At 48.8% G+C, this 12882-nt stretch overlaps 1 protein-coding gene across 1 annotated transcript in view; it reads right to left on the reverse strand.

Annotated features, from left to right (window-relative positions):
* LOC118357968 (nitric oxide synthase, brain-like) overlaps positions 1-12576 on the reverse strand; it is a 184878-nt gene extending 172302 nt beyond the window's left edge. Inside the window, exons 1-3 of the mRNA XM_052479218.1 lie at positions 12418-12576; positions 9511-10275; positions 6881-7010 (exon numbers count right to left, since the gene is read on the reverse strand). Of these exons, the coding sequence (XP_052335178.1) occupies positions 6881-7010; positions 9511-10211 (831 nt within the window). The 5' untranslated portion in view covers positions 10212-10275; positions 12418-12576. The remainder of the gene's footprint in view (positions 1-6880; positions 7011-9510; positions 10276-12417) is intronic.
* Positions 12577-12882: the final 306 nt, after the last annotated feature.

A 12882-nucleotide genomic window follows, 5' to 3' on the forward strand; every position in this document is an offset into this window, starting at 1 on the left:
AACCTGCCTTCGAAGGGGAACCCTACCTCCTGAACCTGCCTCGGAAGAGAGCCCTAACTCCTGAACCTGCCTCGAAGGAGAACCCTACCTCCTGAACCTGCCTCGGAAGAGAGCCCTAACTCCTCAACCTGCCTCGAAGGAGAGTGCGACCTCCTGAACCTGCCTCGAAGGAGAACCATACCTCCTGAATCTGCCTCAAAGGAGAGCCCTACCTCCTGAACCTGCCTCGAAGGAGAGCCCTACCTCCTGAACCTGCTTTGAAGGAGAGCCATACCCCCTGAATCTCGCGCGAAGGAGAGCCTTATCTCCTGAACTTACCTCGAAGGAGAGCCCTAACTCCTGAACTTGCCTCAAAGGAGAGCCATACCTCCTGAACCTGCCTCGAAGGAGAGTCCTACCTCCTGAACCTGCCTCGAAGGAGACCACTACTTCCTGATCCTGCCTCGAAGGAGAGCCCTACCTCCTGAACCTGCCTCGAAGGAGAGCCCTACGTCCTGAACCTGCCTCGAAGGAGAGCCCTACCTCCTAAACGTGCTTCGAAGGAAAGCCCTATCTCCTAACCCTGCCTCGAAGGAGAGCCCTACCTCCTGAACCTGCTTTGAAGGAGAGGCCTACCTCCTGAACCTGCCTCGAAGCAGATCCCTATCTCCTGAACCTGCCTCGAAGGAGAGCCCTACCTCCTGAACCTGCCTCAAAGAAGAGCCCTACCTCCTGAACCTGCCTTGAAGGAGAGCCATACCTCCTGAACCTCCAGCGAAGGAGAGCCACATCTCCTGAACCTGTCTCGAAGGAGAGCCCTACCTCCTGAACCTGCCTCAAAGAAGAGCCCTAACTCCTGAACCTGCCTTGAAGGAGAGCCATACCTCCTGAACCTCCAGCGAAGGAGAGCCAAATCTCCTGATCCTGCCTCGAAGGAGACCCCTACTTCCTGATCCTGCCTCGAAAGAGAGAGCTACCTCCTGAATCTGCTTTGAAGGAGAGCCATACCTACTGAACCTCCCGCGAAGAAGAGCCCTATCTCCTAAAACTGCCTCGAAGGAGATCCCTATCTCCTAACCCTGCCTCGAAGAAGAGCCCTATCTCCTAAAACTGCCTCGAAGGAGATCCCTATCTCCTAACCCTGCCTCGAAGGAGAGCCCTACCTCCTGAACCTGCCTCAAAGAAGAGCCCTACCTCCTGATCCTGCCTCGAAGGAGAGCCCTACCTCCTGAACCTGCATCGAAGGAGAGCACTACCTCCTGAACCTGCCTTGAAGGAGAGCCATACCTCCTGAACCTCCCGCGAAGGAGAGCCCTATCTCCTGAACCTGCATCGGAGGAGACCCCTACCTCCTGAACCTGCGTCGAAGGAGATCCCTATCTCCTAACCCTGCCTCGAAGGAGAGCCCTACCACCTGAACCTGCCTTGAAGGAGAGCCATACCTCCTGAAACTGCCTCGCAGGAGATTCCTACCTCCTGAACTTGCCTCGAAGGACATCCCTACCTCCTGAACCTGCCTCGGAAGAGAGCCCTAACTCCTGAACCTGCCTCGAAGGAGAACCCTACCTCCTGAACCTGCCTCGGAAGGGAGCCCTAACTCCTGAACCTGCCTCGAAAGAGATCCCTACCTCCTCAACCTGCCTCGAAGGAGAGTGCGACCTCCTGAACCTGCCTCGAAGGAGAACCATACCTCCTGAATCTGCCTCAAAGGAGAGCCCTACCTCCTGGACCTGCCTCGAAGGAGAGCCCTACCTCCTGAACCTGCTTTGAAGGAGAGCCATACCCCCTGAATCTCGCGCGAAGGAGAGCCTTATCTCCTGAACCTACCTCGAAGGAGAGCCCTACCTCCTGAATCTGCCTCGAAGGAGAGCCCTACCGCCTGAACCTGCCTTGAAGGAGATCCCTATCCCCTAGCCCTGCCTCGAAGGAGAACCCTACCTCCTGAACCTGCCTCGAAAGAGAGCCCAATACACTGAACCTGCCTCAGAGGAGAGCCCTACCTCCTGTACCTGCCTTGAAGGAGATCCCTATCTCCTAACCCTGCCTCGAAGGAGAGCCCTACCTCCTGAACTTGCCTCGAAGGAGACCCCTACTTCCTGATCCTGCCTCGAAGGAGAGCCCTACCTCCTGAACCTGCTTTGAAGGAGAGCCATACCTCCTGAACCTCCCGCGGAGGAGAGCCCTATCTCCTGAACCTGCTTTGAAGGAGAGCCATACCTCCTGAACCTCCCGCGAAGGAGAGCCCAATCTCCTGAACCTGCCTCGAAGGAGAGCCCAATCTACTGGACCTGCCTCGAAGGACATTCCTACCTCCTGATCCTGCCTCGAAGGAGAACCCTACCTCCTGAACCTGCCTCGGAAGAGAGCCCTAACTCCTGAACCTTCCTCAAAGGAGAGCCCTAACTCCTGAACTTGCCTCAAAGGAGAGCCATACCTCCTGAACCTGCCTCGAAGGAGAGTCCTACCTCCTGAACCTGCCTCGAAGGAGACCACTACTTCCTGATCCTGCCTCGAAGGAGAGCCCTACCTCCTGAACCTGCCTCGAAGGAGAGCCCTACATCCTGAACCTGCCTCGAAGGAGAGCCCTACCTCCTAAACGTGCTTCGAAAGGAAAGCCCTATCTCCTAACCCTGCCTTGAAGAAGAGCCCTACCTCCTGAACCTGCCTCGAAGGAGAGCCCTACCTCCTGAACCTGCCTTGAAGGAGAGCCATACCTCCTGAACCTCCCGCGAAGGAGAGCCCTATCTCCTGAACCTGCATCGGAGGAGACCCCTACCTCCTGAACCTGCATCGAAGGAGATCCCTATCTCCTAACCCTGCCTCGAAGGAGAGCCCTACCTCCTGAACCTGCCTTGAAGGAGAGCCATACCTCCTGAAACTGCCTCGCAGGAGATTCCTACCTCCTGAACTTGCCTCGAAGGACATCCCTACCTCCTGAACCTGCCTCCGAAGAGAGCCCTAACTCCTGAACCTGCCTCGAAGGAGAACCCTACCTCCTGAACCTGCCTCGGAAGAGAGCCCTAACTCCTGAACCTGCCTCAAAGGAGTGTCCTACCTCCTGAACCTGTCTCGAAAGAGATCCCTACCTCCTCAACCTGCCTCGAAGGAGAACCATACCTCCTGAATCTGCCTCAAAGGAGAGCCCTACCTCCTGAACCTGCCTCGAAGGAGAGCCCTACCTCCTGAACCTGCTTTGAAGGAGAGCCATACCCGCTGAATCTGCCTCGAACGAGAGCCCTACCTCCTGAACCTGCCTTGAAGGAGATCCCTATCCCCTAGCCCTGCCTCGAAGGAGAGCCCTACCTCCTGAACTTGCCTTGAAGGAGATCCCTATCTCCTAACCCTGCCTCGAAGGAGAGCCCTACCTCCTGAACTTGCCTCGAAGGAGACCCCTACTTCCTGATCCTGTCTCGAAGGAGAGCCCTACCTCCTGAACCTGCTTTGAAGGTGAGCCATACCTCCTGAACCTCCCGCGAAGGAGAGCCATACCTCCTGAACCTGCTTTGAAGGAAAGCCCTACCTCCTGAACCTGCCTCGAAGGAGAGCCCTACCTCCTGAACCTGCTTTGAAGGAGAGCCCTACCTCCTGAACCTGCCTCGAAGGAGAGCCCTACCTCCTGTACCTGCTTTGAAGGAGAGCCATACCCCCTGAATCTCGCGCGAAGGAGAGCCTTATCTCCTGAACCTACCTCGAAGGAGAGCCCTATCCCCTAGCCCTGCCTCGAAGGAGAGCCCTACCTCCTGAACCTGCCTCGAAGGAGAGCCCAATACACTGAACCTGTCTCAGAGGAGAGCCCTACCTCCTGTACCTGCCTTGAAGGAGATCCCTATCTCCTAACCCTGCCTCGAAGGAGAGCCCTACCTCCTGAACTTGCCTCGAAGGAGACCCCTACTTCCTGATCCTGTCTCGAAGGAGAGCCCTACCTCCTGAACCTGCTTTGAAGGTGAGCCATACCTCCTGAACCTCCCGCGAAGGAGAGCCATACCTCCTGAACCTGCTTTGAAGGAAAGCCCTACCTCCTGAACCTGCCTCGAAGGAGAGCCCTACCTCCTGAACCTGCTTTGAAGGAGAGCCCTACCTCCTGAACCTGCCTCGAAGGAGAGCCCTACCTCCTGTACCTGCTTTGAAGGACAGCCATACCCCCTGAATCTCGCGCGAAGGAGAGCCTTATCTCCTGAACCTACCTCGAAGGAGAGCCCTTCCTCCTGAATCTGCCTCGAAGGAGAGCCCTACCTCCTGAACCTGCCTTGAAGGAGATCCCTATCCCCTAGCCCTGCCTCGAAGGAGAGCCCTACCTCCTGAACCTGCCTCGAAGGAGAGCCCAATACACTGAACCTGCCTCAGAGGAGAGCCCTACCTCCTGTACCTGCCTTGAAGGAGATCCCTACTTCCTGATCCTGTCTCGAAGGAGAGCCCTACCTCCTGAACCTCCCGCGAAGGAGAGCCATACCTCCTGAACCTGCTTTGAAGGAAAGTACTATCTCCTGAACCTGCCTCGAAGGAGAGCCCTACCTCCTGAACTTGCCTCGAAGGAGACCCCTACTTCCTGATCCTGTCCCGAAGGAGAGCCCTACCTCCTGAACCTCCCGCGAAGGAGAGCCATACCTCCTGAATCTGCTTTGAAGGAAAGCCCTATCTCCTGAACCTGCCTCAAAGGAGATCCCAATCTACTGAACCTGCCTCGAAGGACATCCCTACCTCCTGATCCTGCCTCGAAGGAGAACCCTACCTCCTGAACCTGCCTCGGAAGAGAGCCCTAACTCCTGAACCTTCCTCAAAGGAGAGCCATACCTCCTGAACCTGCCTCAAAGGAGAGCCATACCTCCTGAACCTGTCTCAAGGGGAGAGTCCTTCCTCCTGAACCTGCCTCGAAGAAGAGCCCTAACTCCTGAACCTACCTCGAAGGAGAGCCATGCCTCCTGAACGAGCTCTACCTCCTGAACCTGCCTCGAAGGAGAGCCCTCCCTCCTGAACCTGCCTCAAAGGAGAGCCATACCTCCTGAACCTGCCTCGAGGGAGAGCCCTCCTGAACCTCCTGAACCTGTTGGCAGTTTTGTGACAGAACATTTAAAACCCAGAGAATAACAATAAAAAATGTTGACCATTTACAGCAAACTGTACCACACCTACTGACTATTTTTTATTGATCCTTTATTTAACTGGTCAAGTCAGTTAAGAACAAATTATTTTTTACAATAATGGCCAACACTGGGCCAATTGTGTGCCACACTTGGGGACTCCCAATCACGGCCAGATGTGATGCAGCCTGGATTCAAACCAGGTACTGCCGTGACCCCTCTTGCACTGAGATGCATTGTCTTAGACTGCTGCGCCACTCGAGATTATACAGTAGCTGGTTTGGATCTATTCAATAACATTAACATCTCCTCTATTGTCATCAACACCTCTCTGTCTTAATGAAATAAGAATTTAAACTCTACCAACTTCTTATTTGGCAGTTCTGTCTCTCCTCATCCCACTTGGAATGGAGAATGACGTATTGCAGAAGTCCCCAACAGGTGGAAACGCTGTGCTTCCGCATTCAATTATCAAGGAAATATGAATAAATGGCTGGAGGAATCAAAAGCAATTTGTTAGAATAATAAAACATTTGTCTCATAGACTTTTTACACATACACCCACCTCTAGGCTCGACTATGAGTCAGACTCTGGAGTCAGGGCAACCTCATACACCCACCTCTGGGCTCGCCTATGAGTCAGACTCTGGAGTCAGGGCAACCTCATATACCCACCTCTGGCCTCTCCTATGAGTCAGACTCTGGAGTCAGGGCAAACACATACACCCACCTCTCGGCCTTCCCGGAAACATGGCGTCAGTATGGCCCTACACACATACACACACTATGCCCACGTTATACACATGACCCCCATCCCCACTGCACACACACACATCCCAGCAGAACTCAAAGGCCTTAAAGATTTGGAAAGGGCGACATTAGAGGAGAAACATTTATCATCTCCCTCTGCGACCACAGCTGCCCTCATTCATTAGGATCTCTTGGATGGTTTCTCTCCATCCTGCCTCATTCACTAAGAAAGAATTCACTCAGCCCAACCCATCCTATCCCAGCCCATCCTAACTCAGCCCAGCCTAACCCAGCCCAGCTTATCCTAACCCAGTCCAACTCATCTTTATCCCAGTCCATCCTAACCCAGCCCATCCTAACTCAGCCCTGCCCATCTTAACTCAACCCAGCCCATCCTAACCCAGCCCAGCCCATCCTAACCCAGTCCAGGCTAACCCAGCCCAGCCCATCCTAACCCAGCCCAGCCCATCCTAACTCAGCCCTGCCCAGCCCATCCTATCCAAGCCCATCCTACCCCAGCCCATCCTATCCCAGCCCATCCTAACCCAGTCCAGCCCATTCTAACCCAGCCCATCCTAAACCCAGGCCATCCTATCCCAGCCCATCCTAACCCAAAAGTTGAAGGGATCTAATTCCCAGGTGATGAGTTCGCGGGGAGCCTTGTTCTTGTTCTCAAGATGCACATGGATGCGCATCACAGTCACAGGAATCTCTAAGAGTTCCAAGAACAAGAACGGAACAAGGAACATGCAAATGAATGTGTAGATTGGAGGATTCTAGAAGCATATGTCATGTGTGACTCTAGGAGATAACTATGGCCAAGCATACATTACTAACACACTCGCTCACATATGGAAGGATAAGCTTACACAAGTGGATTTACTCGAAAGGCATGCAAGACAAGTACACACTCATAAACACCTGCAACCACACACACACACACACACACACACACACACACACACACACACACACACACACACACACACACACACACACACACACACACACACACACACACACACACACACACACACACACACACACACACACACATTTATTGGAATGTTTACCTTGTCTGTCTCAGAGTAAGGGTTGTGGAGCACCGTCTGCATGTTGTTGTCCTTCCTCCACAGGTCTTCACTCACTCTGTCCTTATCAGACGCCAGCTGGGGTGAAATGCCGTTTCCCTTACCAAGGTCCCTGAACGGCAGGCACACATAGTTAGTTCTCCTTATCCCCCAGCAACGCGTCAATCTAATTAACATCATAAAATAATCCACATCCGAATCCATCTGTTTAACCTAGAGGTATGTATTATTATTATTTTTTACACGGGCTGAGGCTCAATCCACCACATCCACCGACGTCAGCGTTCCACATCTGTGGTGGAAAGTGTTTCTGTATTATTTATCTGTTCAGGGGTTAGATCAGCTTTAATATTTCAGATAGTTTGTAGCTTCCATCAATTGAATTGTCTCCATCACTTCCAATCCCAAATATAGCTGCAGTGCTTTTTGTCAGACCAGGAGACATCCCAAAAATGTATCTTCTCATGACCCCCGCAATGGAACAATGAGACTCTCTCATGAACACGATGGTGTTCTCCGTTTTGCTCAACGACCCCCACAAGTTTCACGGGACATGTTGAAAGGTAAAACAATAACTGGCCAAAACACGAATGGAAGTGATAAGGGAATTATCATGTCCAAGGTATATGGGTCGTTCCACTGTTAAAAAACAACAACAATATTATATCTCTCAAGACAGACACTTCAAAACATATTTCCTTTTGATAGATTTTTTTTGACTATCTGTTTTTCCATGTATGAATCAGTTTTCTATTTTCTAACCCTAATAACAGTAAGGCCAAATTCGATGTTTCATCAAATAATTCTGTCATATCTTTTTTTATACCTAAAGGGGTCCTAAAATGTAAAAATTCATATGGCTAAAATTATCCTTTGTATGACCATATGTTAGCTTTGTAGAAACCCAGCCCCGGGTTAAAGAGCATGTGTGTCATCTATGGCCAAGCAGAACTACATGTAACTAACATCTATGGCCAAGCAGAACTACATGTAACTAACATCTATGGCCAAGCAGAACTACATGTAACTAACATCTATGGCCAAGCAGAACTACATGTAACTAACATCTATGGCCAAGCAGAACTACATGTAACTAACATCTATGGCCAAGCAGAACTACATGTAACTAACATCTATGTCTACACAGAGATACAGTCAGACGATGTGTGAGGCTGAATCCCTATGAGATGTGACAAAATACAGCCTCAGATTTCAGTTGTTGCGTTCCTTTCCTCTTTAAACACCCACACACATATCTCCTCTCTCTCATGGATGCTTGTCCAAGCTAATGGGGAATCTGGCGCCTGCCCGATCGTCTCTCTCTCTCCCTAACACACACACACACACACTCATACTCACACACACTGACACTCACACATACAAACTGCCCCCCCACTACATACACCTACTGTAGCACAACCGTCTTTCTGTCTGAAAACTAACTTGATCTACTTTTGATCTAAATACGTAGCTCTTCTAGTTCATGTGTTGTTCTATTTCACCAACCGCTATATATCAACTTATTAGCAAGATGACAGTGCACAAATACAGCCAGAGATAACAGTTTAGGCCTGCCCTGAGTCAATACCTAATACCGCCATTTAATTTTCTACAATCTTTCACCTCTATTGACTGTGCTTTGGAAAGCCTCTTTAGCGAGCGAGCTTCGCCATATCTGAACGGCATCGTAGCCCTAACAAGGAAATCTGGTTAGCTAACTGACTCCTTCCTGTCTCTGAAAAGTCAGCCTGACATTCTAAAATACAGGATGCATTTAAAAGCTAATTTATGGTACTATAGGTCACTTATCAACATGATTATCAACTGCAGTAGCAGATTGATAGTGCTTTGAGGTAGACTTAAAGAGCATGTTACATCGTGTTTTCTACTTTTCCTAGAAAGCTGTGATTCATTTGAAGATGACAGGATTAGAGGGAGTCAGCAGAGTAAACAGGGGCTTGATGTAGTCAATGAGCGCTATGGATTTTAAGGTAGTGTACCATGCTCTCTCTATCCCATTTTGATTGGATACATGTACACAGGAGGTATAGATTGTCACCGGTATCTACAGGACAGTCACCACTGAGTGGGTCTAAACCATACAGTCACTACAACAAAGAGAATAAGCATAAGATGTTTGAGTCAGATTGAATCCATTTGAACCAACTGCTCCCTGATGTGAAAAAACACTATCCATCATGCCCATAAACACTAGCAATGTAAAGATGTATAATAATGAACCCGTCGGAGTATTCTCACTTAGCGTCTAACCATCTAGTGATCAGGTTGTTGTGGGTTTGACTAGTATCTCACAGCAGGACAATAATCCTGTAGCAATGATATTATTTGGTGGATAACAAAGGACATTTTTGCAGGGGTTACATTTTTTGTGAGGGCAAATCAAGTTAGACATATTTAAGTGGACATTACAAACAGTTGGAAACCTTTTTACAACTTGAACACACTACAATTTGCATTTCCCCCTTCACAGTACAATTATTTGCGACAACAGAGTGATCAAATTAAGAGAGTAAATCTGTATGTGCAGTTGTGTATACTATGCATGGTCGGGGTCAACAGGTCACATGTTCGGTATCAATGGGTCACCTCACCTGTCCACCTGCACCTCAGCGTCCCTGCTCTCTATGGTCCTCTGTCCCTCTCCGTTGATCTCCCTTTTGATCAGCCTCAGCACCGGCTCAATCTCCTTCAGCAGGTCGTTGTTCTCCTCCACCCCGTTCAGGAGTAGGGGGTCCTGGGCAGCGATGAGAGCCTGCACCCCTCCCCTCTGGAGCAGGGCCTCTCTGTAGGATGGAGTCACCGAGGGGGGTGACAGGTTCTCGATGGCCCTCAGCTGCGGTGGGTCCTTACTTCCCTTCCCTGGATTGAGGGGGCTTAACGGACAGCAGCGCTCGTAGGACTTGGAGGCGGGAAAGGCTGGCCGGGTGACCCTGACGGTCCTCTGTCGTCCGTCTCCAGACAGGGTGGTCTCCAGGTGGGTTGTGAAGCCCTCGGGGCCCCTGAGGATGAGGACAGCGTGGTTTTCTGGGGACACATTCTTCAGGGTCTCCAGGGCCCGCTCGTAGCTGAGGTCCACCAGAGGCTTGTTGTTGACGGCCAGGACAATGTCCCCCACCTGGACCAGGCCGCACTCCTCAGCCGCCCCGCCCCGGATCAGGTCGGACACGATGACCGGTGGCTTGGAGACGCGCTGCTTGACCAGGAAGCCCAGCCCGCCTAACTTCCTCTTGAAGAGACGCACAGAGATGATGTTAGGCTGCAGCTGGAACACAGTAGGCTCAGACTCCAGCATGATGTCTGGCGGGGTGGTGGGGGTGGTGTGTGTGGTGTGTGGTGTGTCCTCTGGGATTTGATGCCTACAGAGCAGAAGGAAAGACAAGAAGAAGAGAGAAGCTCAGATGTGTTAGTAAAAGAGAACATTGACTTGATTTTGTGATCTGTTTGACAGCGTGTTTATAGATGTGACGTTCTAAGACAAGTGAGTCGACATAGAACTGGATTGAATGCTTTTAAAAGGACATGATATTACACTGAAAATTACACTCTCTCTCTTTAGGGTGGTAAGTGCTTTAAGTCATCATCAAAATTAGCTCAGTTACGCTATATTAATTGTGATGTATTTTTTTATAAAGGTATGATATAATAACATCATAATATATATATATATATTATTGAAATAGTGAGTAAGATAAAGACCTCAACTCAAGAAGACTCATCTCGTTTATATTGACAATATAATATCTATACGTGACTTTGTAACCCTGAGCTGGAGTCATAGACAGCATACACAGCAGGATCACCAGGAAGAATCACCATAGAAAAAGAGTAGTAGACACCCTCCAGTATGACCTCCTCTGTGTGTCTCCGTTAAAGTTGGAAACCAAGTCGCATATGGTCGCGTGTGACAGCGCTTGCATAATCCTAACAGAACCCAATGGAAGTTTGGAGGAAAAGGGCAAAGCGTGCTAACTACATGCATGCCCATGCCCTAAAGTCGCAATAGGAAAACCAGTGTCGCACGGCGCATTGACTGTCTCGGTGAAAAAAAACTTTAAAAACGAAATACAACGTCAAACACACGTTGCAAATCTTTTCAAATTATTTTTAAATTATATGCGTTAGTCTAACTTGATAAACCAGATAAGCCTTTGACTATTTTTATCGTGTTCTTATTTTCAATTCAATGTTAGTTATACAGCAGAATTCCTAACTACAAGTGATTCACATGATTGCTGTGAGATGCCATGTCCATGTGGGTGGGAAAGTATGAACCAAACATGTGCAATACCTTTTATCTTGTCCAGTACCAAGGACAGCTCTATGTAGCACCATAGACAGCGCTCATTACAGAAATGTTTTACAATTTCGTACATGGCTATCACTAGCTTGAGGTAAATGTTATTCGATTATCTTTACTGTTTAATCCGATATGCTATTGCAATCACAAACACAATCCAGGTATTTGAGCAAACAATATTTTACATGCACCAATTGCATCGTTATTAAATACAATTGAAAGAGGAATTGGGGATAACTTTTAAAACGGTTTAAGTGTTGAACGTCTCTTGAAGATTTAAATCACTTGCCCCCAAACTATTAAATATCTGAGTACACGCAGAAATGTCTGTCAGACATAACCACATAAACAATTTGAAGGAACCAAAAATGTAAGTTTTAGGCTATTGGAATCCTTTGTAGTTTTCTTATTGTTATTTTCTTCTACCTGCTCAATGGGGCAACCACCGAGCAGGCTCAACTTCCCCGATTTAATTCCCTGTCTTCCTACTTCTTGTCCTCTATCGCGTTCAAAAATGCTATCTTTATCTCACCCACACGCATATCAAAATAACCCCAGTCAAATGCTGCTTGTGTGCTCACTCGCAAAGAAAACGAATTAAATAGGTATAATGTTGATCTGTGGGAAATGTAAAAACACTAAGGCTATAGTTTACAGAAGAGCAAAACTAAAATCACATGAAATGAACAAGAGCATCATGTGTTTGCGCGTGTGTTTGTCTTGCCATTGTTCAGCTATGAGTGCCACATAACACTACTACCCTGGCTTGTCTGTTTAAGAATGTCTCAGAGTTTAGGCCGATAGGGTTTTAACCCTAATGGGAGATGTTCCAATTGCAGGGCACAGACATACCTATATGGTGTAAATGATGAGTACCAGAGGGCCTGTAGCCTAATGTTCGTTTGTTCTATGCAACAAGTGGGTCTTCCTAATCCGTTAATAGGTTTCATTTAGAAATATTGTGAAAGTGATTCCACCTGTCTACAATGTTTTTTCAAATCCTTTTTCTGACAATAAAATTAACGGTAGGATTAAGCAGTTGTTATTACATTCGATCCCATAATCAAGTGTATAATGTGTCAAACATCAACGATAGCGACGCATAATCAGCAGCGCTAAGCATCCATGAAATGCGTAATTTTCTGTATGGCACCAAAAGAGAAATCTGTGCTTTTAGGTCTGAATGATCCAAGTGACTCACCTCTGAGAACAACAAGCTCACTGCTTCAACAAACTGTTGCAAATAAAAGTGTCAGATTAACTCCTCTCGTGCTTATTCGTTTTCCTTCTCGAAAGCTGTACACACAGGTTGTTGGCTTCGCTCGAGCTGTGCGCGCTGTCAAATTAAAGCTTGAAGCATGCCTGTGTGTCTCTGCGCGCCTGGGTGCCGTATAAATATGGACCACGAGGGACACTGTGACGAGCTCCGATCGGGTCGTGCGCGGGCATTTATAAAGTAATGGTGTCGGGCAGTCTGCTGAATTTTTATTCTGTCATCACCAAGACTAGTCCCTCCTGAATACTCCTGAAGGCCCACCCCGTTACGTGGCCATGGATGTGGACGGGAGGAGCAAGCGTTGACTGTGGATCTGGCTGGAGCCGTCGTTAACTAAATAAAAAAATATACATGTGTCTGAGTCATGCTTGGTAACTGACAATATTTGTA

Source organism: Oncorhynchus keta, chromosome 25, assembly GCF_023373465.1.
Source record: "Oncorhynchus keta strain PuntledgeMale-10-30-2019 chromosome 25, Oket_V2, whole genome shotgun sequence".
Classification (NCBI taxonomy): domain Eukaryota; kingdom Metazoa; phylum Chordata; class Actinopteri; order Salmoniformes; family Salmonidae; genus Oncorhynchus; species Oncorhynchus keta.